The sequence below is a fragment of the Wyeomyia smithii genome, chromosome 2, assembly GCF_029784165.1.
Source record: "Wyeomyia smithii strain HCP4-BCI-WySm-NY-G18 chromosome 2, ASM2978416v1, whole genome shotgun sequence".
Classification (NCBI taxonomy): Eukaryota; Metazoa; Arthropoda; class Insecta; order Diptera; family Culicidae; genus Wyeomyia; species Wyeomyia smithii.
The window spans coordinates 236,353,244-236,378,706 of record NC_073695.1 but is presented as its reverse complement, the minus strand read 5'-3'; the positions used below and the strand labels follow the sequence as shown (position 1 = coordinate 236,378,706).

The following is a 25,463-nucleotide window of genomic DNA, read 5'->3' as shown; positions in this document are numbered from 1 at the left end:
TACAGATTTGTCAAACTGTACTATGTGCTGCACATCTCCCAGCTGGTCTCGAGGTTCGATGCTGGCCTAACAAGCCAGTCGTCGTAGGTTCGAGTCTCGGCTCGGGAGAGACTGTTAGTGTCAGTAGGGATCGTAGCGCTAGCCCCGCAATTGTCCTGTACACTAAACAGTTGGCTGCGAAGTCTGTGTATAATAAACAGAAGGTCGAGTTCCGATACGGAATGTAGCACCAAGTCTTTGCTTTTTTTTACTATGTGCTGCATTGAACCTCTTCGCTAAATCACGGAGGGAGACCCCAGGATTATTCCGGGCTGCCCTGATGACCTTCGCTCCAATGTTCCACTTCTACGATTGGTTTGTTTAGCACGATCCATCGTCAAAGTGTCCCGGTAACGTTTGAGCACGGTATTCAGAGTCGATTTCGGTAGTTTGAGAGCCTTGGCGATCATTCCTCCTGACCATGTTGGGTTTTCAATGTAAATGTGCACATTTTTTTCTCGTCTCTCAAGTTCCATCTCGGATAACTTTTCATTGCATGTACCAATCTTGACGAACTTTTCACTACCAAGTAAACAAACTTTTCAGATCAAAACGATGTCACTAGTTTCTCAGTATGACAGCTAGAGGCGCTGCAGTAAATAAAAGGAATCGGCCAAATACTGAGTGAAACAAACCTTATGTTGAATGTTTCAAGTATCCAGTCCACAATATCAGAGAATTTTATTAACTCTGTTTCTTTTTTATCGTCTGATCGAGAAATGGATTCACGAGGGGTTTTTTGGTGCCCCAGGAAGTGGTGAGTACTGATGGTTTGATTTAAAATTAAAACCGGAGGCGGTATTTGCTTCGGTTTCTCCTCACTGCTTCCTTTTTGTACTGGCTCATTAGTCATTCCGCCAGAGGTTATCTTACTACCTTTGCGAGAAAGATTAGGAGATTTAATTATTCTTCCTCTACCTTCAACGGGATCATCAGGAGTACCCTCATCGGTTGGCAAACAGGAAAGGATGTTTCCGGTCGAGGAAGGCAGCCCTCTCCAGTATTTCTGCATAAAAGCGCCTTTTTTTCCTCGCGCTGTTTGTACGCGGGATATACCGAAAGGTCATGCCGAGTTCCCTCGCAATAAAGACACTTTTCAGTATCCCCACTGCAAGCGGTCTCAGCATGATTGCCTTCGCTCTTGCTGCTGCGTGCCGTGTTGTAGCAGTAGGTTGCTGTATGATATAACTGCTTTCAGTTTTGGCAATGCATGATCCGTGGTACAAACAGGCGTACAGGCAGACGAATCCTCTCCAAAAGGATGTACCTCGGTAGTACAGAACCAGTGAATGTAACTCGGTAGGACTCCGAAGGGAGAAATTTCCTCTTCCCTTCATCGATGGTTACTGAATGCCATTGCTTGCAATCCAGTATCTTTACATTTTGCATCATGGGGTACTTGAAACAGCCTACCCCATAACATAAAATTTCATCGACAGTGAGATGCCCCTTGGTAACCACACCGTCGATTTCTACATCCTTGACAGGGAAGTACGTGCGGTACTCTCCCGCGAAGAACTCGTAGCTAGCAATTGCGTTTGCTTGCTTCAAGCAAACCCACGACAACTCGCAGTTTGTTCGGTCTAACCTTTGTAATTTCGGTAACGTCCGAAAACTGTTTTGTCTTGTTTTTGGATTTTGGATTTGGATAATATTCAGCGGTTACTGAAAGGGCCGAAAAAAAAACAACGTAGGGACCATTAGCGGGATTTGGGTAAGCTTTTACCCGTACTTCCGATACCCTTGGTACAGGGTTAGGTAAAGGTGGTGGTACAGAGGAAGGTAGAGGGGAACTGATCGGGGAGATTTCAATCTCTTCCCCATTTGTTTCGATGTCTTCTCGAATTTTGATCCTGAAACTATTGGCCAACTTTTGATAATGGCTAGGTAGTTCAAAATTCCACCGCTAGGGCAGCGCTGTCGCTAATTTCTCAAGTAAGCAAAATAGAAGGATAAAATCTGAAGGAAGTTTGTAGAGAATAGTATTTTGAGAAACTCTTCTTTGGATATGAAATTAGTACATGGTGTATTTTTTGAGAAATTCAGCAATTAATCTTAAAAAAAACATGATTTACGGCTACCTATAGCATGTCGAAGAAGAAAACCCCGAAAAATCTCGAATTTTACGAGTCAGATATATCTAACAAAGTTTAGGTATGCGTAACAACTATAAATGTGTAGGTAGTTTGAGTTTTAATTTTATGAGTGGCGCCCCAAGCTAACTTTGCTTGGTAAAAAATGGCCGCTTGCGCGTCGCATGGTCGTTTTTGTCTTTGATATTGTGAACGTTTAGCCGAAAATGGCCCAGAAATTTTTTTGTTCCTGTCTCTATGAGCATGAGGCAACATTCTAGTTTTTGAATGAGCGCGGGTAAAGGCGGGGATACCATTTTAAAATCTACATAAAGTTGGAGTGACAAGTATTTTATTATACTTATTTTGTTTTTATTTCCATGAAACAAATATAAAAAGGATATCTGAAGTTGTTAGAATACTAGAGTGAGGCCATATAATCATTTTGACACTATTGTAACATTCATCACTACTTCTGCATTCTATAATAAACCACCTGGGTAAACAACATGAAAATGGAGAAGCCGTGAGTGTAGAAGAAGCCTGCTTTCTCAACGCAGTTGAATGTATGACAACATTAATTATCCGAACATTCTGATGATTTTTCACTAGCCTAAACCCTGCAGAAAAGATTCCCGAAAAGGGCTTGCTTGATGCATTAAGTTGAAAAATTGACTTTTTCCGACTTTATGCAATTTCAGACCACTGTGTAGTGGGGCAGCCGGCAGCTGAACAACCAATACCTAAAACACATCACATGTACCGTCTGCGCACAATACACAATGTCTTCTGTGCCGCTAGGAGCTTACCAGCGCTGGGATTCGCTTTGGACGGCTATTGTCTATCAGCACAGCACCGATACCAGAAAGCACAAGCGACGCGTACCGTCTGCACACAAAATGGTATTGTTTGTTCGAGCGAGCAAAAAATAACGGAGCTATGTTCGAATGTTTGTAGACAATAATTTTGTCCTTTCAGAAAAAAAAACAAATACCGTTAGACAAAAAACAGTTTTAATGAAAGTATAGTGTACATATACATGTTCTGCAAGGAGAAAATCATTGTCTACAACTTCGCCGAAAACATCTTATCTTATCAATCGGAATAGCACAAAACGTTCACGTTTTTATCCTTTTTTTCTTTTTTTTTTTTAAATTCACCTTTTTTCTTATTTCTACATGATCAGACAACCACCAATGTTAAGCTAACGTCTCGTAGTTTTCATGAAAAATATAAAAGTTTCCAAAGAATGAGCTTTCCGGGTGGAAAGACAAAATTATTATATACAACTTTGCCGAAGTTGTCACATTAAACTAACCATTCTGGCTTTGAAAATATTTGTATGCACCAATACCATTTTTAGATGAGATATTATTGAAAATTAGCCGTTATTTAAAAAAAATACTAGTAGGTAGCACAAAATGACATCTTTAGTCCATAGTGCAAAGTTTCAACTAAATAAAAAAACAATTAAAATAATATTTAATTTGTCACATTCTGTGCCGAACACGCATCAGTACTGGACGTGTTTGGTGATCGGTCCGATAGAGTATAAAACAAAAGACGTGTGAACAAGTGTTGGCATTGTTTGCCTGGTCGAGTGAAATAAATCCGGGTTCAAGGTCGTTCCTTTGTGCAACTGTTTCGCATCGTGACTGCCAGCTGGTGCGTAAGCCGATTTGGCTGCTGGCTGGATTGTGCTACAGCAGTGGACGAGACACAAACGAGGAAAAAGAAGAAGCCATCAGTGTCAGCGAGTCGTATCGCTGTGTGGAGTGATCTCACACCTGGCTCGCTGCTGGTGGCTGTTTGGTGCTGCTGTATTGGTGCTGCTGGCTGTAACGGCTGCTACTTCGAACGATCGGACAACCAACCTTACTGGAAGGGAGAAATAAAAAGGTACGTGTTCTTGTCAGCGCTAGTGCGCTAAACATAGCGCGATGGATGTAGATCCCTCGCCTCCCGCGCCACCATCCCCGAACCCCTCTGACCCTGACCCTTCTGTTACCCCCTCCCCTGTTCATTCTTCAGTCCCCCCTCGCCACAGGCTTTACCCAGACGGAGCCCAGGGCAGCTATACTGTCTATTTTCGGCCAAAGGCGGGACCGAAATCGAAACAGTTGAACCTCTTGCAGATTTCTAAAGACCTGACGAAGGAGTACAAGGGCGTGACCGAAATTTCCAAGGTCCGGCCTAACAAGCTCCGTGTCGTGGTCGGTAACCTGAAAGAGGCCAACGATATAGCTTGCTCTGAGCTCTTCACACGCGAGTATCGCGTTTACATACCCGCACGAGACGTGGAGATCGACGGTGTCATAACCGATTCGAGTCTGTCCGTCGAGTGTATACTGCAAAGTGCCAAAGGGTGCTTTAAGAACAAAACGTGTCCCGAAGTAAAGGTGCTCGACTGCAAGCAATTGCGGTCAGCATCGATCATCGGTGGCAAAACAGTATACACTCCGTCAGACTCGTTTCGAGTTACGTTCGCCGGGTCTGCACTACCAAGCCACGTCTCGATCCACCGGGTTCGTCTCCCTGTGAGGCTCTACGTGCCCCGCGTCATGAACTGCCTGAATTGCAAGCAGTTAGGCCATACAGCCGCCTACTGCTGCAATAAGGCACGTTGTGGCAAGTGTGGGGAGTCTCATGCGGAAGATTCTTGCAGTGTTAACGCTGAAAAGTGTATTCACTGCGGAGAAAATCTGCATGAGCTCTCGACATGTGCGGTGTACATGCAGCGCAGGGATAAAATAAAACGGTCTCTCAAAGAGCGTTCAAAGCGTTCCTACGCTGACATGCTGAAGAAGACCGTTACCACTTCTCCCGTTACTTCGAACCCCTTCGATCTGTTGCCCTCTGAGGAAACCGATTCTGACGATTCACCAGCGGGAACATCTTACGCCAATCCTGGGGAGTCTAGAAAGAGGAAAAATATTTCCTCTCCTAAACTTCCCAGAAAAGGTCCTAAGATTTCTCAAAGTGAAATGAAAGTTACAAGCAAACCAAACAGTGCTGCGGAAAAACCGAAGCAAACTCCTCCTGGGCTTGCAAATTTAAAGTCCAAGAAGGAGTTCCCAGCACTGCCAGGAACATCTAAAACCCCAGTTGCTCCTTTTACACTCCCAGTTGATGAAACAAACTCTGGATTAGTGAAATTTTCTGACATTGTGGACTGGATTTTTGAAACTTTCAATGTACCCGATCCAATTAAAATTTTTCTTACAGCATTCCTCCCAACAGTTAGATCATTTTTGAAGCAGTTGACTGCCCAATGGCCTCTCCTTGCAGCGATTGTATCCTTCGATGCCTAATTCAACTGCGTATATGAAGGATTCTATCTCTGTCTTACAGTGGAATTGTAGAAGTATTTTACCAAAAATTGATTCGTTTAAAGTTTTGATAAATAAAAACAAATGCGATGCATTTTCCCTTTGTGAAACTTGGCTTACTTCAAATATTGATCTCAACTTCCATGATTTTAATATTATTCGCCTTGATCGAGACACCCCATATGGAGGAGTACTTTTAGGGATTAAAAAGTGCTATTCTTTCTATCGTATTAACCTCCCCTCGATTCCAGGCATCGAAGTTGTCGCATGTCAAATGACAATACAAGGTAAAGAGCTTTGTGTTGCCTCAATATATATTCCCCCCAGAGCACAGGTTGGGCAACGGCTGCTCTTTGATTTAATAGAACTTCTTCCCTCGCCACGTTTGATTTTGGGAGACTTCAACTCTCATGGCGTGGCTTGGGGTTCCCCATACAATGATAACCGCTCCTCTTTAATCTATAACCTTTGCGATGACTTCGACATGACTATTTTAAACAATGGTGAAATGACACGTATCCCGAAACCTCCAGCGCGCCCAAGCGCTTTGGATCTATCCTTATGTTCGACGTCGCTACGGTTGGATTGCACATGGAAGGTAATCCTCGATCCTCACGGTAGCGACCATCTGCCTATTCTTATTTCAATTACTAACGGGTCAACTCGCATGCGACCAATTGACATTCCGTATGACCTCACACGAAATGTCGATTGGAAGTTATACGAGGAAATGATTTCAAAAGCGGTCGAGTCGATTCAACATCATTCACCACTTGAAGAATACAACCTCCTCGCGGGCTTGATTCTCGACGCCGCGTTGCAAGCCCAAACGAAGAAATATCCCGGCGTAACGATCAAAGAACGGCCTCCCACTCCGTGGTGGGACCAAGAGTGCTCCGATGTCTACACGCAAAGATCCGACGCGTTTAAGGCCTACCAGACGGGAGGTATACCTGGCGACTATTTACGGTATTCGGAGCTTGATACCAAGCTTAAAAGCTTGGCTAAAGCAAAGAAACGTGGATATTGGCGTCGGTTCGTGAACGAGACGTCGAGGGAGACATCGATGAGCACTCTTTGGAACACAGCCCGAAGAATGCGGAATCGCGTAACGGTCAACGAAAGCGAGGAGTCTTCAAGTAGGTGGATATTTGATTTTGCCAGGAAAGTATGTCCGGACTCTGTTCCTGAGCAAAATATTGTTCGCGATGCGTCTCCGGGCCACGACGCGATAGAATCACCTTTTACGATGGCAGAACTTTCAGTTGCCCTCCTGTCCTGTAACAATAACGCGCCTGGATTAGATAGAATCAAATTCAACTTGTTGAAGAATCTACCCGGCAATGCCAAGAGGCGCTTGTTGAACTTGTTCAATAAGTTCCTGGAGCAAAACATTGTACCGCAGGATTGGAGGCAAGTGAAGGTGATCGCCATCCAAAAACCAGGGAAACCAGCTTCTAATCACAACTCTTATAGGCCGATTGCAATGCTATCCTGCATCCGGAAATTGATGGAAAAAATGATACTCCGTCGTTTAGACCACTGGGTCGAATCAAATGGTCTACTATCAGAAACTCAATTTGGCTTCCGCCGTGCCAAAGGGACGAATGATTGTCTTGCGTTGCTTTCAACAGATATTCAGCTGGCGTATGCTCGTAAAGAACAAATGGCGTCTGCGTTCTTGGACATTAAGGGGGCTTTTGATTCCGTTTCTATTGACATTCTTTCGGGTAAACTTCACCGACAAGGAATTTCTCCAATTTTGAACAATTTTTTGCACAATTTGTTGTCCGAAAAGCACATGCATTTTACGCATGGCGATTTGGCAACTTTTCGCATTAGCTACATGGGTCTTCCCCAGGGCTCATGTTTAAGCCCCCTTCTTTACAACTTTTATGTAAATGACATCGACGAATGTCTGGCAAATTCATGCACGATAAGACAACTTGCAGACGACAGTGTAATCTCTGTTACAGGAGCCAAAGCTGCCGATTTGCAAGGACCATTGCAAGATACCTTGGACAATTTGTCTGCTTGGGCTTTACAGCTAGGTATCGAATTCTCTCCGGAGAAGACTGAGATAGTAGTTTTTTCTAGGAAGCATGAACCTGCTCAGCTTCAAACACAATTAATGGGTAAAACGATTTCTCAGGTTTTGGTACACAAATATCTTGGTGTCTGGTTCGACTCTAAAGGCACCTGGGGTTGTCACGTGAGGTATCTGATGAAAAAATGTCAACAAAGAGTGAATTTTCTTCGTACAATAACCGGACAATGGTGGGGAGCCCATCCAGGAGACCTTATAAGGCTTTACCAAACAACGATATTGTCTGTTATTGAATACGGGTGTTTCTGCTTCCGCTCCGCAGCAAACACACATTTGATCAAACTGGAGCGAATACAATATCGTTGTTTGCGTATCGCCTTAGGTTGCATGCAGTCGACCCATACGATGAGTTTGGAGGTTTTAGCTGGAGTACTACCATTGAAAAACCGCTTCTGGAGCCTGTCTTCTCGTATTCTAATCAAATGTGAGGTCTTGAACCGTCCCGTGATTGAAAATTTTGAAAGGTTAATCGAACTTAATTCTCAAACCCGTTTTATGACATTGTATTTCAATCACATGTCCCAAAATATTAACCCTTCTTCGAATATTCCAAATCGTGTCGACTTATCAAATACTTCTGATTCTACTGTGTTTTTCGATACATCCATGATAGAAGAAACTCGTGGAATCCCGGATCATTTACGCGTGCAGCAGATCCCTAAATTTTTTTCCAATAAATATCGAAACATCAACTGCGACAATATGTACTACACTGACGGATCACTTCTTGATGGGTCCACTGGCTTCGGTATCTTCAATAACAATTTAACCGTCTCCCATAAGCTCGATAATCCTGCTTCTGTTTACGTCGCAGAATTAGCTGCAATTCAGTACACCCTAGGGATTATCGAAAAAATGCCCACGGACCATTATTTCATCTTTACGGACAGTCTCAGTTCCATTGAGGCTCTCCGATCGATGAAAGATGTTAAGCACTCTCCGTATTTCCTGGGGAAAATACGGGAACATCTGAGTGCTTTATCCGAAAAATCTACTCAGATTACCTTAGCGTGGGTCCCTTCTCACTGCTCGATACCGGGTAATGAGAAAGCGGACTCTTTGGCTAAGGTGGGCTCAACAAACGGTGATATTTATAAAAGACCAATTGCCTTTAATGAATTTTTCGCACTTGTACGTCAGAATACGATCATCAGTTGGCAAAATGCTTGGACCAGAGGGGAATTGGGAAGGTGGTTACATTCCATAATCCCCAAAGTATCGACGAACCCGTGGTTCAAGGGGTTGGATGTAGGTCGGGATTTCATTTGCGTGATGTCCCGGCTTATGTCCAATCACTATAGATTTGACGCGCTCCTCCGTCGTGTTGGGCTCGGGGAAAGTGGTATCTGTGCCTGTGGTGAAGGTTATCACGACATAGAGCATGTGGTTTGGTCATGCCCTGTACACCGTGACGCCAGGTCTAAATTAATAGCTTCCCTGCAGGCCGAGGGTAGACAGCCGGCTGTTCCTGTTCGTGATGTCTTGGCGAGCCGTGACCTACCCTACATGTCCCTTATATACGTTTTCCTGAAATCCATCCACGCCCCAGTCTAGTCCCGTTCCCCTCCGTCTACACCCAACAAAACGACAAGAACACGTTTGAACCTTAAGCACAAAACCAGCAACCAGACCCCGCACAACAGAACCAGGACCCAAGGACTACGAGCCTCTGTCCCAACTCACGACATCGTGGCTCAGCAGAACGAATCCATACATGCCATTCGACGATTATCAGACGACCATTGAACAACAAAACACTGATTGGAAATCCCATGCTAGTTTTAAGTTAGACTTAATTTCAGCTCGTAGTCGGCAGCGAGGATAAAAAATTTGCTTTAGTTTTTAAGTCATCAGATATAATTGGCGCCGTTAAACATTAAATTGTATTTGTGCCGTGTCAAATAAATGTTATGTGAAGAAAAAAAAAAAAATATTTAATTTGTGACTTTTTTTTATTAAATTGCTCTGTACTCGTAGACCCCTTCTAATTTTAGAAAGTTAAGTTTGTGTCTTGTAATCAGACTTTGGCATATTTGAAAATTATTGTTTTGGTTTTTCGATGACGCTATTTCTGCGAAAAATATATTTTGTAAAAAGATTTTGTCGATTTCTGAAAATTTCACTTATATTTGATACTTTATTAAGATTATACTTGTCATTGTGAAGTTGTCTTCCGTCTGCGTGGTTAAGGTCTTAGGCAAAATATTTGAAACTTTTGAAGAAATGAGATTTGAATTGCTTACCCTTGCTTCAATTAATTTTCATGGCCCGCTTGACAAGGTTTCGCTATTTTCACGGTTGTTCAAATGACGTCGGATATATTTACTTGGTAAAAACAGGTATGCATCATGTGAAATAAATCGTAAATCAAATTTCAGCCGCCATCTGCCTTTGCTACTGAGTACATATCACCTCACGTACAGCGTATTCATAGTATCGAAGCTCAAACGATTACAATTAGACAGGCTGCTTATCTCTTCAATCGGCATTCAACACGCGAATAGCAACAATGAATCTGATTTATGGCTTTTGATTTTTTCAGTCTCAATTACAATGATTGCCGTCACTAATGACATTAAGGAATCATACTGGCACACGAAGGTTCCAATCGATTGGTTTTATATCACAAAAACTAAATGATGGATTATTGTCAAAAAAATTTACTGGAGTGTAAATCGAGATTGAATGCGAATATTTGCTCATATGATTCGGGACGTTCGACCTCATCACGTCGAGCAGGCTTTGAGGCCGTCACCAATGCAGGAAGCATATGCCATAATATGGGGAATGGCGTGCTGTTCGTACGTTCCGGTAAACAAGTGCGCCCATGGCCCCGAAGCATACACCGTGACGTCCTCTCCGCCATGTGTTTCCAGCTCGACCGGAACCGTCGCTGGATATCGGAAGTAATCCGCAGTAGTATCCATATTACGAATGTCCATCCGCCCTTTATTCTCCACATCGATGTGATCGTAAAATCCGAGTCCATTGGCGTAGGTGAGAGTCATGTACGGAAGTCCATCGGAAGAGGTTCCTGCGGAACCAGTAATATCCGCACCTCGATTCTACAAAAAACGAATTATCGATTAACTAGAAGGTTAAAAGAGCCGACCACTTACCGGATAACCACTAAAGCTAACACTGTGCGCATGATCGGCCGTAACAACAATGAGAGTGTCTTCATCACTAAACTTCTCCCGCGCAAGCTCAACAGCTTTTGCAAATTCCACCGTTTCATCCAGCGCCAGCTTGCCCCAATTATCGTGATGAGCATGATCGATACGGCCTCCTTCAACGAACAGAAAGAATCCCTTCTCATTTTGACTGAGCAAATCCGTCGCACGGTCAACCATTTCCGCGAGCGTCGGTTCGGCCTCCATGTTGTTCCGCACTCGGTCCAAGTTGAACGCGCAATGGCTTGGTTCGAACAATCCCAACAAGCGGCCTGTGTGCACTGGATCAACCTTAAACAGATCCTCTTTATTCCATACATAGGTTCGATTCTCTCCGAAACCTTCCATTTCTTGCCATTCACGAATTAAATTTTTATTGTCCCTTCGTATTCCTGGGGTTCCGTACTCTGGATCAAGGTCACTACCTAGAAATTGTCGGCGACCGCCTCCCATGATCACTTTTAAACGTTTACCAACTTCTCCGTACACCAGCTGCTCCGCAATATCATCCAACACCTCTGAGTCGCACCCGTCATCCTCAATCCATGCGTCGTCTTCCCAATCTCGATTGGCCGTGTGTGCGTAGATACCGGCGGGACTCGCGTGGGTGACACGCGTCGTTGTGACGAATCCAGCGTCTTTGCCGGCATCCATGGCCCATTTGGCGATCGAGTGGGTATGAGTGCTCTCGTCCAGTTCGGCAGTACAGTTCATGTTTGGAACCTGAGCATTTACCCCGATCGTTGCGTAGTTGCCCTTCACACCGCAAAGATAGGCCGTAGAGGTACAGGCTGAATCAGCAACCTGATAGTCAACGCAATAAGTTTTCGACATTCCCGTGTAGGGGAATGTCTCGAAGGCTAGCTGTTTTTCCTCTCCTCCAAAATAGACGCGTGTCATTCCGACCGTTGCAATCGACATTCCATCGCCCAGGAAGAGGATGATATTTTTGGCGATATTTTTGTTCTCCGTCCGATCGACCAGTTTGTCGACCGTCTTTCGCGCTTCCGCGTACCAATAGTCGATGGTTTGCTCCAGCTGGGCATTGCGGGTGTTTGCTCGGACAATTCGGTCCTCCGGGAAACTCGGATGATAGTTTTCTTCTGCCGTTCGGCCTCGCGATTGTCGGCCATCGAGAGGCACGGCAATCGAGAGGCTCAGAAACGTCACACAACTCACCAGCAGCTTCATGTTCACTGATCAACTGACGTGGTAGCTATTGCCCTCGCTGCTCGGTGCTCTGGACGTTTTTATGAATGATAGCAGCTGATAAAATGAGCGATTATGATTGAATGCCCACCCGGCGTCGGGAGGAGAAGTGAATGCAATGAATGTCCGTAGAGTATGATAACAGAGGTTATTATTGATTCGAACGAAAAAAAATCTGAGATACGATGGAATTGCGAACCTTGGAATTTAATTTTTTTCGTTTTGAATGAAATTGAGTGATTGACAAGCAGTCAAGCCGTGGCCGATGCAGGACGCGTACGCCATCATGTGTGGAATGGTGTTCTGCTCGTATGTACCAGTAAACAGGTGAGACCACGGTCCGGAAGCGTACACTGCTACATCTTCGCCGCCGTGGGTTTCCGACTTCATTGGGAGTGTTGCCGGAAAGCGAACCTTGCTGCTGCTAGTGTCCAGCATAGATATGTCAACCTTACCACCCGCAACTGGGTCAACGTGGTCAAAATACCCCAATCCATTCCCATAACTAATCGTCATATATGGAAGATCGTCGGTTGCCTGTCCTGCAATTCCAAAAATGTCCTGAGATCGTTCCTAAACAAAGAAAGTCAATGAGTCACCAACAACAACGACAATTAGAGTGTAAACTTACCCCATAACCACTGTAGCTAACACTGTGAGAATGATCAGATGTTACCACAATTAGCGTATCCTCTTCCGGGAACTTCTCTCGAGCCAATTGGATCGCCTTGGAGAACTCAACAGTTTCATCCATGGCCAGCCTAGCCATGGTATCGTGATGCGCATGATCTATTCGGCCGCCCTCGACAAACAGGAAAGTCCATTCCCATTCTTTGCTAAAACATCCGTTGCTTTATCCACCATTTCGGCCAGCGTCGGTTCCTGTGTTAGTCTATCTCGCACCCTATCCAAATTATACACGCAATGACCTGGCTCGAACAGTCCCATCAACCGGTCCGTCATGTTCGGATCAACCCGCAGCAGATCCTGCTTGTTCCAAACGTAAGTTCGGTTTTCTCCTTCCTCGCCACTTTCCAACCATTCCCGTATTAAATTACGACCGTCTTTTCGCTTTCCTGGTTTCCCCGTTTCCGGATCCAACTCTCGGTCTAAAAACTCACGTCTACCGCCACCCAAAATGACCTTCAACCGGCTGCCAGTTTCTCCATACACCAGCTGTTGTGCAATGTCCTTAACCACATTTTTATCACAACCATCCCTTTCCACCTCGTTGTCATTTTCCCGATCCCGGCAAGCCGTGTGAGCGTAAACCCCAGCCGGCGAAGCATGTGTAACCCGGGTCGTCGTAACCAGGCCGGCATCCTTTCCCGCATTCATTGCCCACCTGGCAATCGAATGCGTATGGGTTCTCGCGTCTAACTCAACCTGGCAATCATGAGCGGGAACTTTGGCGTTCACTCCGATCGTTCCGAGATTTCCTTTAACACCGGTAAGGTAGGCAGTTGCAGTCCCCGCCGAATCCGGCACCTGGTAGTCAACGTTATACGTTTTCGACATTCCGATGTGCGTAAACCGTTCGAAGGATAGGGTCTTTTCTTCTCCACCTGCGTAAACGCGTGCCATATTTACAGTAGAAATGGACATTCCATCGCCTAGGAAGAGAATCACATTTTTCGCCACGTTTTCGTTGGGCGTCCGCTGACGCATTCGGTCCACTGTCTGCTGGCCTAGCTGCCACCAGTAGCCGATTGTGTTCTCCAGTTGTGCCTGGTTGGCATATTGTCCGGCTGTTTGGTGATCGTTTGGAAAGCGTGGATGTGGTGGCTCACGGTTGACTACCGGAGAACCAGCAGTCAGCTGGAAAGCGACCGTCAGCGCAAGTAGTGTGAGGCGTGAATGCATTTATCTAAGTAAGATATTATATAGAGTCATACAATGTAACCAGTTGACAAACAAATAACGGACTGGTTATTAATACAGACATAGTAACCCTTCAAAAGAATACCAATAATTTGAAAATAAATAAAAAATAAACGATTTTTCAATAACATTGATCCAAGGCTCATCCAGAACGTTTCCAACCCGAAAATTATCTGGACTTGGTTAGGAATTGAACCTAACATTTAGGAGCGTTAACTAATCAGAATTGGTTCTGGATAACGATCCAGAACTACGAGAGAGATCCTATGACACTATAATTCCCGATAACGAGCTCTACAGTCCACAGGCAAACCCAAGCCTTTTCAGTTTTTTTCTCCGAACCCTTTTTTTTAAATCGTAAAAGCAAATAAATTAAGGAAATAAAGGTGACAGCGACCCAAAAAGCAACTTATCAACCCGTTATGCTTTTTGTTTCAATTTCAGGGTTTTAAACCTGATGTACTCAATATCCAGATTGTCTATGTCAGTCTACGCGCGCGTGGCTCAAACATGTGTAGCCGACTCATTTTTTTTAACTCTAATATTAATTATTATATTTCTATATTCAAATAAAAATCCATCATCATCAATGAACATAATAACTTGATGTACCCAATAAATTAGAAAAAAAGTTTAAATTTTACAATCTTCGTCATTAATTTACAAAAAAATCTATATAATCTGTCTACAAGACAGACTTTATGTGTGAAATACAAAGCCTTTTAAACTCCGCCATTGTTGCTGAACGTTTTACTTGTCTTGGCATCGAATTGAAAAAGCTTATTCCTTTGTACAACAGAGAGTTCTGTGATCTTCCGAATAAAAAATGTGGTGTCCTAGCATCATCCGCGTTTCTAGTGTTGTACCTATGAAAATCACTTCCTCTATCAATTCGATCACACAAATAGCGAGGCAGCATGTTATTCAAAATCTTATATAGAAACACCATTGTAAAAAAATATACTCTTTGCTTCACAGAAAGCCATTGCAATGCGTCCAGCATAAAACTCGAGGAAGTGTATCTATTACATCTTGATATTAATCGCATTACTTTATTTTGTAAGCGCTGCAGTCTCAACATTTGTGTATTGTTTGCAAGAAATATTATGGATGAACAAAAATCTATATGTGGTGAAATAATTGACTTATGAAGACTAATTTTTCTTGATGACATTATCTATGTGAGACTTGAAAGTTAATTTGTCATCAATAATAACTCCAAGATACTTTAATTCATTTAGGCGATCAATCGTCTCACCATCAATTACAATGTTTACGTCTGGTCTGGAGTTGGCAGAAGAAATAATTAAGTACTGTGTTTTACTAATATTCAATTTAAGCTGTTTAAACTTTAACCAATTCGCCGGATAATGTAAATCTTGATTCAAAAGTGCAACAATATCGTTTGGATTTTTCGCTGCAATGAACGGAACAGTGTCATCGGCAAATAAATTTATATCGCAAAACCGTAAAACTCGCTTCATGTCATTAATATAAATTATGAACAAAATGGGCCCCAAAACACTTCCTTGCGGTACACCAAGTGTATTAGCAATGGAATCCGATTCAAAATCATTAAAACGAGTCTTCTGAGTTCTAGCACACAAATAGCTTTCAAACCATTTATATGCTGTCCCTACGATACCAAAGCGCTCCAATGTTTGCAACAATAAGGGCCTAGAAATTGTTTCAAAAGCGCGTTTTAGATCCAAAAATACAGCAAGAATAGTTTCTTTAGCCTCGATTTTTTTTTCCATTTTGCTAACACCAGATTCAATGCAGACTCACAAGAGTGCCCCTCTCGATAACCGGATTGCTCTGGAATTAGCAAATCATTACGATTTAAATAATCCATCAGCTGGCCTTTTACAACAAGTTCTAATATTTTCTCTAATGTGTGCAACATGTTAATGGGACGGAACTCTTCGGCTTTATCCGTCCCAGTAATCTTGGGGATAGGAACCACAAGTGATTCCTTCCAAACTTTAGGCACGTGATTCATCAATAAGGTCCAGCAGATCGTGTCCAATGACATGAAAGCAATCTTGTATTACTTTTGCGTTGACATTGTCGATACCAGCCGATCTCTCCAAAGAAAAACAAATATCTTTCAACTCTGCAAAAGTAATAGGATGAAAACCATCAAAGCTACAGTTATTATTGATCGGCTGTATTATCTCGTCCGGCTCATTGACGTCCGGCTCAAATCAATGCTATGATTTATCGATTGGACACTGTTAACGAAATAATTGTTAAATTTATTTACTATTACTCGCGCCGATTGTTCTTCTAAGCCATTAAAAGTTATGGATTGCGGGCTACAATCTTTACTTTTCATTAGTTTCTTCAAAATTTTCCATAACTGTTTGCTGTTATTTTGATGTTGATCAATCTTCCGCTGTACATATTCACACCGAGCCTTTTTCAAGGCACGCGAATACATGTTACGCGCCTACCAATCATCGTTACTGTTACTTCTGTAAAACTGCTTGTACCTTTTATCTCTTTTTCGTTTCAAAGGCAGAAGATCTTAAGTGTACCAGCTGTTTGCATCATGCAAGTTTACATGTTTTTCTAAAACTAAACTATTGGTACATTCTTTCAGCGTGTTGGTAAGAACAGCTGCTTTATTGTCCAAATCACCAGTTACTGGTTGAAAATCCAAGCTTCTCGAAACAAGTTGAGACACTGCTTGTTTCGAATATCTGTTCCAGCACTTTATCTTTACTTTATCATCACGGTTTTGGTCATTCTCAATAAAAACAAAAATTGTCTCATGATCTGTAATTTTGTAATCGGCCTCTGTAAAGGAATGAACATTATCAAAATTTGAAAACACGTGATCTATTAATGTACGAGATTGTCTGGAAATTCTTGTATATTGACAAACAGTTTGTCGCAAATTGAAAAAATCTGCTAATTGCTTTAATTGATTCGAATTTGGTTCATTAAGCCAATTAATATTGAAGTCACCAGCGATAACGTTTAATTTATTTAAATCTACAAAACTCTCCCACCAGTTATCTCAAATTTCCAAAAAACGCTGGTCACTTGAACTGGGGGAATGGTATACAATTCCGAAATTTCCCATCGTCATGCCTCTTTCAACTGATATACCCAGGAACCAATTGTTTTCAACACATTCGTTTAACCGAGTGTTGAATTTAACAGATTCCTTGGCGTAAATAGCAACCCCTCCAGTATGTCTGGAGTGTGAAAGGCAAAAAGCAACTTTGTAACCCGGTATGTTATATTGATCGAATGCATCAGCTTCTACTATATGAGTTTCAGCCAGCAATACTAACATCGGACGTGTTGTTTCCACAAAATGCCGCAATGCGGCATAATTTGTAGATAAACCAGCAATATTTAGATAAACTATCTCTCGCTTCCTCTCACACTGCATTTGCTTCAGCTGCTATTTACTTAGCAACATGTTGCTTTTTCTTTTTTCAAACAGTCTCCGATATACCGGACACTGCGTGCTAAATGCTGGATGTTTTACGTCCAAGTTCAAATGAAATTCTTTCTTAGATTTTAAACAATTTACGCAGTTAAAATCAGTCGATGAGCATTCCGATGTCTTATGTAGTCCGCTACACTTGGAGCATGTTTCAGGATTAACACACTCTGTGCTTTTATGACCAAATTCTTCACATTGAAAGCAACGTAAAACATTGACGGCCTCTTGAATCGAACACCTATCCCACCCAATGTTTACTTTACCAGCAGTCATCAAGTGGTTAAAAGTGTCCTTATCAACTTCAATAATAGTGTTATACTTATTATATTTGAAGCTTGAATTTACAAATTGAGCAATAACTTTGACTTCATTGATAGCGAGGTCTTCATTTTGACTTTTTAACAAGTCAATAAAGACTTCGGGGGAATATTGATCACTCATTCCCACAATTTTCAACTTAGGCTTAGCGGTTGTAGGAATAACAGCATTATATTTTTCACCTAAATTGCTTTCAGTGTCCTTTTTCACGACTTCAATGTTATCCCCTGTTGCACACTCAGCAATTATCGAACCTGCTTTCCCGTTTCTAAAGTTTCTAATTTTGTGAATTTTAGGATCTAAATTATTTTTTAAAAAAATTCTAGTATCTTCACTAGATTGAGAAGACTCGACTGGTTTAATCACAATGACCGGCCGAGTCTTACGGTTTTCCACTCGCTTCAATTTATTTGCATTCCCACTTGACCCCGCTAAAACGTTCGCGTATGTCAAAGCATTTTCAGAAACAAAAACCTCGTCATTTTGCTTAGCTACGTCTTCAATTGGTTCGTCCCGCTTATTCGAAATTATTTTTTTCTTGTTGGGAATAGAGTCCGACTCAGAGTGAATCGTTCTCTCAGTTCTAGACCTCTTTCTACTTATTGCAGCATGTTTATCCCGATCATTGTTACCAATAACATTTATTTTAAAATCATCCAGCTTTCTGGCAACATTGGCTTCAATGCTTGCCATACTCTCACGAAGAGAGTTGCTGATCGATTTTAAAATACTATCGATACCGTTAGCAATCGCGCTGTTTATCTGGGTTTCGATTTCGCTTTGAGTATCTGTAAGCGACTGAGACAAAGATGACAATACACTCTTGATCTCCGTCAGCTCACTACTCATAGCATCAGGTAGGTGCTTCTTTGTTAGGCTGATTTTTTTAAGCTTCCGGCAGGCCAGAAAACTTTTTTTTTCGGTGTCTAATTTGAAAAACTCATAAAAAAACTCATATTCTGAACAACCGTTTTAGCTTTGAGCTGTAAAATTAGGATTTTTATTTAATTTTTTTTTCATTCGTCAGACGAGGTTCCTAGATTTGCTGACCTATGAAAATTATGCTGATTTTTTTCTTCAAATTTAAGCACTTTTTTATTCTACGATGTTCGATTCATGAGCTTCTTATCAAAATAAACCAGAACGTTATATTATTTTTGAATTCAGCATATTTTCAACATAGGGTTGAATTTGTGAAGAAAGGAACTTGGTCAACAATAATTTAACCAACTTTTTCTCACTTTCACATATTGATATTTCTAATTTGTTTAGTGTCGGCATCTGACGAATTTTTATGTTTTGAATCTTTCAGAACACTATTAAACAAATTTTGAAGTTCAATTAACTGCACGAAGTGCGATTTCTTTGTTTGCAGTGTACTTGTTTTTTTTTCTTTTGGCCAAAAGCACCCCAGGGAATTTCGAAAATTTCTGCCTGATCACTAATATAGGCGCTCCAATGATAACACTCTGTTTCCCCAAGAAGAATATTGTTCTATTTTTTGTATGTGTTTTTACTTTATATATTTAACTGCCCAATTAAATTTTATTTTTTGCAACACTCTAACTTTAAATCTTACTTTTGGTGCTGATTTTTTTATCGGTTTGTTAACAATTGTTAAAACTTTTTCATTGCCCTTATCTTTTGTACTTTTTGACAATTGGCGTTCTAATGAATTTCCAAATTTCCAGATAATTACCAGCAGTTTTAGTAATACTCGGTTTTTTTTTTTTTCAAAATACATGTCCTTTAGTGTTCTGTAGTTTCGTTTCCAATAAATACTCAATAGGGTGTCCCAAAATTGCACAAGTCTGGGGCTCACCCTCCAGATGATGGAAAATGGTGTTACGAATAAACTTTTGTTCGACGGCAGCTCTAGGAAATGATGTTTTCAACTGGCCCCGATGCCTTTTTTGAAAAAATCGGTTTTTCTTATGTTAGATCAACAAAACATGTACAGTTATTCAATTTTTTTAATGAAACCTAATCCTTTTATATTTTTTACAGGTTCCTTAGGGTCCAAACTGTAAGAGAAAAATTCGTTTCGGATTGATTATCGTCAATTTATTTTCCTAAAAAAAGTTATATCGTTTGGAAAAGAGATTTTTCAAGTATACTCAGACATTCAATCAATAAAAGTGGGTATTAAACCTAATGCTCTAACGAACTGAATGCCATTAAAAGTTGGAAAATTTTATGGGGAAGAACATTGCCAAAGACTACATGGCTCTAAAATAACTTGATTTTGAGTTACTCGTGATTTACTGTGAAATAAAACGTTACATTTTGATGTTTTCCAATACTAAAATGTTCATTTGCCGTATCATATAGTATTATAATTTCAACTAAATCTCCTGCTACTCAAAAGGCTCGTTCTGCAGGGTCATTGATAACTGTTAAGCTTCAACATTTCGATTTGGCATCAAGATAATAATTTCTTTTTATCCAGGCCTTGGGATCTTCCTGAATAAAAAAACTTAATCTCAAACCGCAGTCTATCGAAAAAACTTTAGTGACTTCTCTGTGAGTCCACAAGGTTTTTTTCACTCTTGAATTGTCGTTTTCACTGCTCACTTTTTCCAAGTTTTGTACCACCTCCTCTTCGAGTCATCATTAACATTTTTATCGAAAAATACCAGGCTAACATTGACTTCCGGAAGATACCACAAGTGCAGTCTGCAGACCCGGCACCGTACCGAAGTCACCGGAGATTGCGGGTTCGAGTCCCATCTGAATATATTTTTTTTCTAATTTTAAGTCGCACTTTCTGCCCTTGTACATTTCACGCATCCTCGTTAAATTACATACATTCCCCATTTCCCCTTCAGTAAACTTGATAATATTTATTCAATTTTTTCACTCGACCTTGGTTATTGTAGGAAAACATTAAAATTCAACTTTTTATTTCACAGTAAATCACGAATAACTCAAAATCAAGTTATTTCAGAGCAATGTAGTCTTTGGCAATGTTCTTCCCCATAAAATATCCCAACTTTTAATGGCATTCAGTTGGTGAGAGCATTAGGTTTAATACCCACTTTTATTGATTGAATGTCAAAGTATACTTGAAAAATCTCTTTTCCAAATGATAGAACTTTTTTTAGGAAAATAAATTGACGATTATCAATTTGAAACGAATTTTTCCCTTACAGTTTGGACCCTAAGAACCCTGTAAAAAATATAAAAGGATTAGGTTTCATGGAAAATTGAATAACTGGACAAGTTTTTTGGATTTAACATAAGAAAACCCGATTTTTTCAAAAAAGTCATCGGGGCCAGTTGAAAACATCATTTTCTAGAGCTGCCGCCGAACAAAAGTTTGTTTGTAACACTATTTTCTATCATCTGGTGGGTGAGCCCCAAACTTGTGCAATTTTGGGACACCCTAATACTCAATTTCAATCTCTTACATTATTTTCACCGTTTAAAACCTTTTAATGTTAGGGCTATGGATTTTCCTATGTTTTTGTTTGGATGTTCTTCTCGATTGTTTTATATAATTTCCAACTGCTCGTTTATCATTCATTTCGGGCTTGAGTTCTACATATTTCCAAGGTATCCAAGACTTTAATAGGACTCCAAGACTGTAAGCGTTGTTTTTTTAATTTTTGCTTAACCTCCCCAATACCTACCAAACATATGCATTATCGAAATATAACAAAATATATAAAAACAAAAACAAGTAAGCATGCTAGCGAGACTCTTCAATTCAAAGCTTGAAGCATTTTGGTTTGATTTTCTTCTCTAACTCAAGGAAAAAGAACCTAAACAAATGACAGTGCAAATGTAACGTAATGAGCCACGCGCCGCCTCTGCTCAATGTGTATTTTTTTAAAACGGGTGACATCTAAAATTTTATGTTTTCCACAACAAAATGGCTCAGTTCAGGTCTCTTTCTTCTTTATGCCAGTTTTTTTCTGTATATACATGCTTAGTTCTTTCCAATATGACATAGAAACAAGAAGCATTGCGCAAGCGCATTGTACAGTTCTAACTGTACTGTACTGTGTTTAATTTGTTGAAAACCTCAGAAATAATTCACCAGGAATATAGTGGAAGACCAACCAAAGCAATGAACAAAACAGGTCTTTATTCTACTGGTCTAAATCAGAGGTCAAGCCCAGTTGTTCAGCTATCAATCAAGACGTGTACCAGAACGAATGTTCGAAGAAAATTTTGATTGCATGCTGACGGAAAGAACTCCAAAAAAAAGAATTCAATTTTGTCTGAATGTTTTTGTGAACAGCTGGATGAAGTCCAGGATGAAGAAATAGAATATCAATTTTTGTGTTGTAGGTTGAGTTTAAAACATTTTTTCATTTCCAATTTTTTTAAGAATAATTGTATTGATCTGAGCAATTAAGCAAAGCAAAGCCTTGGTGCTACATTCCGTATCGGAACTCGACCTTCTGTTTATTATACACAGACTTCGCAGCCAACTGTTTAGTGTACAGGACAATTGCGGGGCTAGGCGCTACGATCCTACTGACACTAACAGTCTCTCCCGAGCCGAGACTCGAAGCTACGACGACTGGCTTGTTAGGCCAGCATCGTACCTCGAGACCAGCTGGGAGATATATCTGAGCAATTATTTTGAATCAAAAAACATATGATGAGTGACTGCCTGACTGCCCAAAATTCGTTTTCAAGTCATTTTGAATTTAGGTTTAGAAAATTAAAAACTTATTTAAACGCTCAACTCACCGGTGAGCGCAACTGTTTGTGTATTGCCATCTATTAAAAAACTGCTGAAACTATCGATTTTTCATTCACACCAGAACTAGATGTCGTTGCTTGGCTAAGAGTATTAAAGCGGTTCATCGTCAGATGGAAATGTTAATACTTGATAGCAAAGAGCCAGAACAAAATTTTATTGCTTCCATTTGAGCCCTCAAAAATCCTAAACTTATCAGAAGTCAATTACTGGTGACTCCGCTTATCGTATTGCATTTTTAATTTGTATGAAGATTTCTAAGAGATAACTTGCTTTTTGCAACCTTGAACCACCTTAATGAGTATTGTGCGCATCCGCTTTCAACCACACGGCTCTCGCCCTAATTTTGAGCTGTTGTCAAAATCAACACCACGGGCTCATGGACGAATGGTAGTAAGCCGCAAGGGAGTTATATAGGATAAACATGTGTTTTGATAAAAATAGATTGCGTTTAGTGAAAGTAAGTACCAGAATGTTAGAATAAAATGTATAGAAGACATTTGATAGCTGTATTCTCGGTCAATGAGCAAAATTCTCGGAGAAATTTCGATATTACTACCACTGAAAAAGTGCCATCTCTTGCTATTGGACATGTTTTCAGGTGACCCATTGTACAATCAGTATTGTACAATTTTTTTTTAATAGCTAAGATGAATAGAAATGATTTCCCAATATTGTGAACATAACCATAGCTTCTGAAGTACTTATCGAAACTCTTTGCTGTCCAAGAAAGAATTATTTTATATTATTGAATATATTCTTGTTGTTTGTGAACCACAAAAAGAGTATTTTCATAAAATAACAGAATTCTTCCTAACTGAATATTGAAATATCAGCATATTTTAATACGAAGCTGTTTTCTACAAGTATTTTTCAGACAGCTTCTATTTACAAGTACAAGTTTCTGAGCTAGAATGCTTCATATAAAACCCGTGTAAACCCGTGCCATTTAAAAAAATTGTTCATGAGTCTATAAAATATTTCCACCCGCGAAAAAAATAGGCTTTTGACTCAAAACAATTGTTAATTTTCATTCAAATAAAAATTGTCGATTGAATTCGTCCGTATTTTCAGATGCAACACGCGACAGTGTGTTATACTGTTGCGTGGCTGAGAATACTGCATTCCTTCCTACTATCTACTGCCATTAGATACGAGAACGATTGGATTGTCGTCCACGCCCGCAACACGCTTACGAAACTGGAGCAATGACATAACTTGAAAAAGGCGGGTCTTAAACCAGACTTCCTGAAATCTCGCTCGCACAAAGAAGAGACAGTGTGCTTTGCGCTACAAGTCTCGTTTCTCATTCAGTCGCTTCGTGCTGTGTGCAGCGTGCGAGCGAGAAAACTTACCATTCGTACGAGCCATGTCTCGTCGCATCGGAATTTTTATTGCGACGTACACGAAGATATCTCGTCTCTCAACTTAACGAGTGCGGTGCATGAGCGTTGCGTACTTGAGACAGCTTGCGTGCAAATTCTCGTGAGCTCGTCTCGCGAGCTTGCCTCGCATGTTGCTTTGCGCTAATGGTGCGAGAAGGAAATTGATTTTGCGCAGAAGGAAACAGGCAGGGGATTTTATGTTTTTTTCATTTACGGTGTTATAGCAGCATGCATCAAAACACCGTGAGAATTATCAATGATATAAACTAGTTCATTTATTTATCAATTCAAAATTCTATGATTAATTCATCGGACTTTTGTTAACATGAATTAAGAACGTTTTGTTACTATACTTATTATGCTAACGGTACGAAAATGCACCGGATGCAGAGTGTTACGTTGGTTAACAGAAGTGTTCCTTTCGTCGGTTTAGATGTCATTGACTATCTTATGATAGAACTTTGTTTTGTAGTTCTAAGGATAAAAAATGTGGTTTGAAATTACAACATAAGTTTTTCGGGAGTTAAAAATAGTAAAACCATTGAAATTGTTTATATTTTCTAGTACATGTTGATGTTTCATAGAATTTTCGAATTGAGTACACTAAAGTCGCTTTTTATGCGGGGGATACATGCCGCGTAAAAAACCGCGTAAATTCCGGAATCCGCGTAAAAAAAGCCCGCGTAAATTCTGCAATCCGAGTGAAGAGGAACCGAAATCCGCAAGAAAAAAAAATACCGCGTAAATTCCGGAATCCACGTAAAAAACCGCGTAAAAGCGACCTTAGTGTATAGATATTGCAAATCAGGTTCTGAAGGTTCGTGATAATCTGATCGTAGTAATATAGTTTTGTGAATTCTTCAAGGGTCTGACGGCATATATCGTATGTAAGTACGGTAGGCAGCCTATACACCAGAGTAGTGAAACTGTATATTAGAGAAATGACAAAGCACTAACCGTTGAGGAAACTGTACACATCAAAACGGGCGAGCTGTATAATTTTGCATTGCCGTTATCCGTTTTGATGTTGACAGTTGCCTTAACGGTGATGGTCTCTCTGGTGTAGGCAGCCTATACACCAGAGAGACGCAGAGACACTCACCGTGAAGGCAACTGTCAACATCAAAACGGATAACGGCAATGCAAAATTATACAGCTCGCCCGTTTTGATGTTGACGGTTTCCTCAACGGTGAGTACTTTGTCATTTCTCTAATATACAGTTTCACTAAGGTACAGTACGGGCGTCTCGCTCAGTTCGTAAAGCGATAAGACAACGTGTGGTGCGCCGCAGTCTCTTACCGAAGAAAAAAAAGAAAAGAAACCTCTCGTCGTTTCAGCGCGTGTACAGGAAGTCTGTGTACACGAGAAGGTCTCACGAGCTGTAGCGCACGAGCTGTATCAAGTATGTACAGTACGGGCGTCTCGCTCAGTTCGTAGTGCGATGAAACATCGCCTTGCGCATCGCAATCCGAACCGAAAGAGAAGCGAAAGAGCAACCTGCAAATTGCATGTGACGTGTCTCGTCTCGTCGCACATGCATGGAAATTCTACGAGCGAGAGAAAGATTTCTCTCGTCGCTTGAAATAAAAGCGCGTGCTCGGGAAGTCTGTCTTAAACAAACTTCGGAAAGCGAGATTATTTTATGGTAAAAACCCCAAAACAAAGACTCGAAAAGACAAAATAAGATATTATGAGACGTTAGTAAATGATTTTTCCCTAAATAGCAACTGTAATAAAAATCCCCTAAAGATACCCAGCAGTATGATGTTCAC

At 40.9% G+C, this 25,463-nt stretch overlaps 2 protein-coding genes and 1 pseudogene across 7 annotated transcripts in view; all 3 read right to left on the bottom strand.

The window, feature by feature from the left end:
• LOC129720799 (GTP-binding protein Di-Ras2) overlaps positions 1-25,463 on the bottom strand; it is a 239,372-nt gene that overhangs the window by 88,296 nt on the left and 125,613 nt on the right. The window lies entirely within an intron of this gene.
• On the bottom strand, positions 9,894-11,965 carry LOC129720797 (membrane-bound alkaline phosphatase-like). Its single transcript, XM_055672543.1, has 2 exons — positions 10,667-11,965; positions 9,894-10,612 (listed from the first exon to the last, which is right to left on the bottom strand). Exons 1-2 carry the CDS (start codon positions 11,909-11,911, stop codon positions 10,274-10,276), a joined length of 1,584 nt encoding a protein of 527 aa, XP_055528518.1. The 5' UTR covers positions 11,912-11,965; the 3' UTR covers positions 9,894-10,273.
• Positions 12,137-13,792, bottom strand: LOC129720482 (alkaline phosphatase-like; annotated as a pseudogene).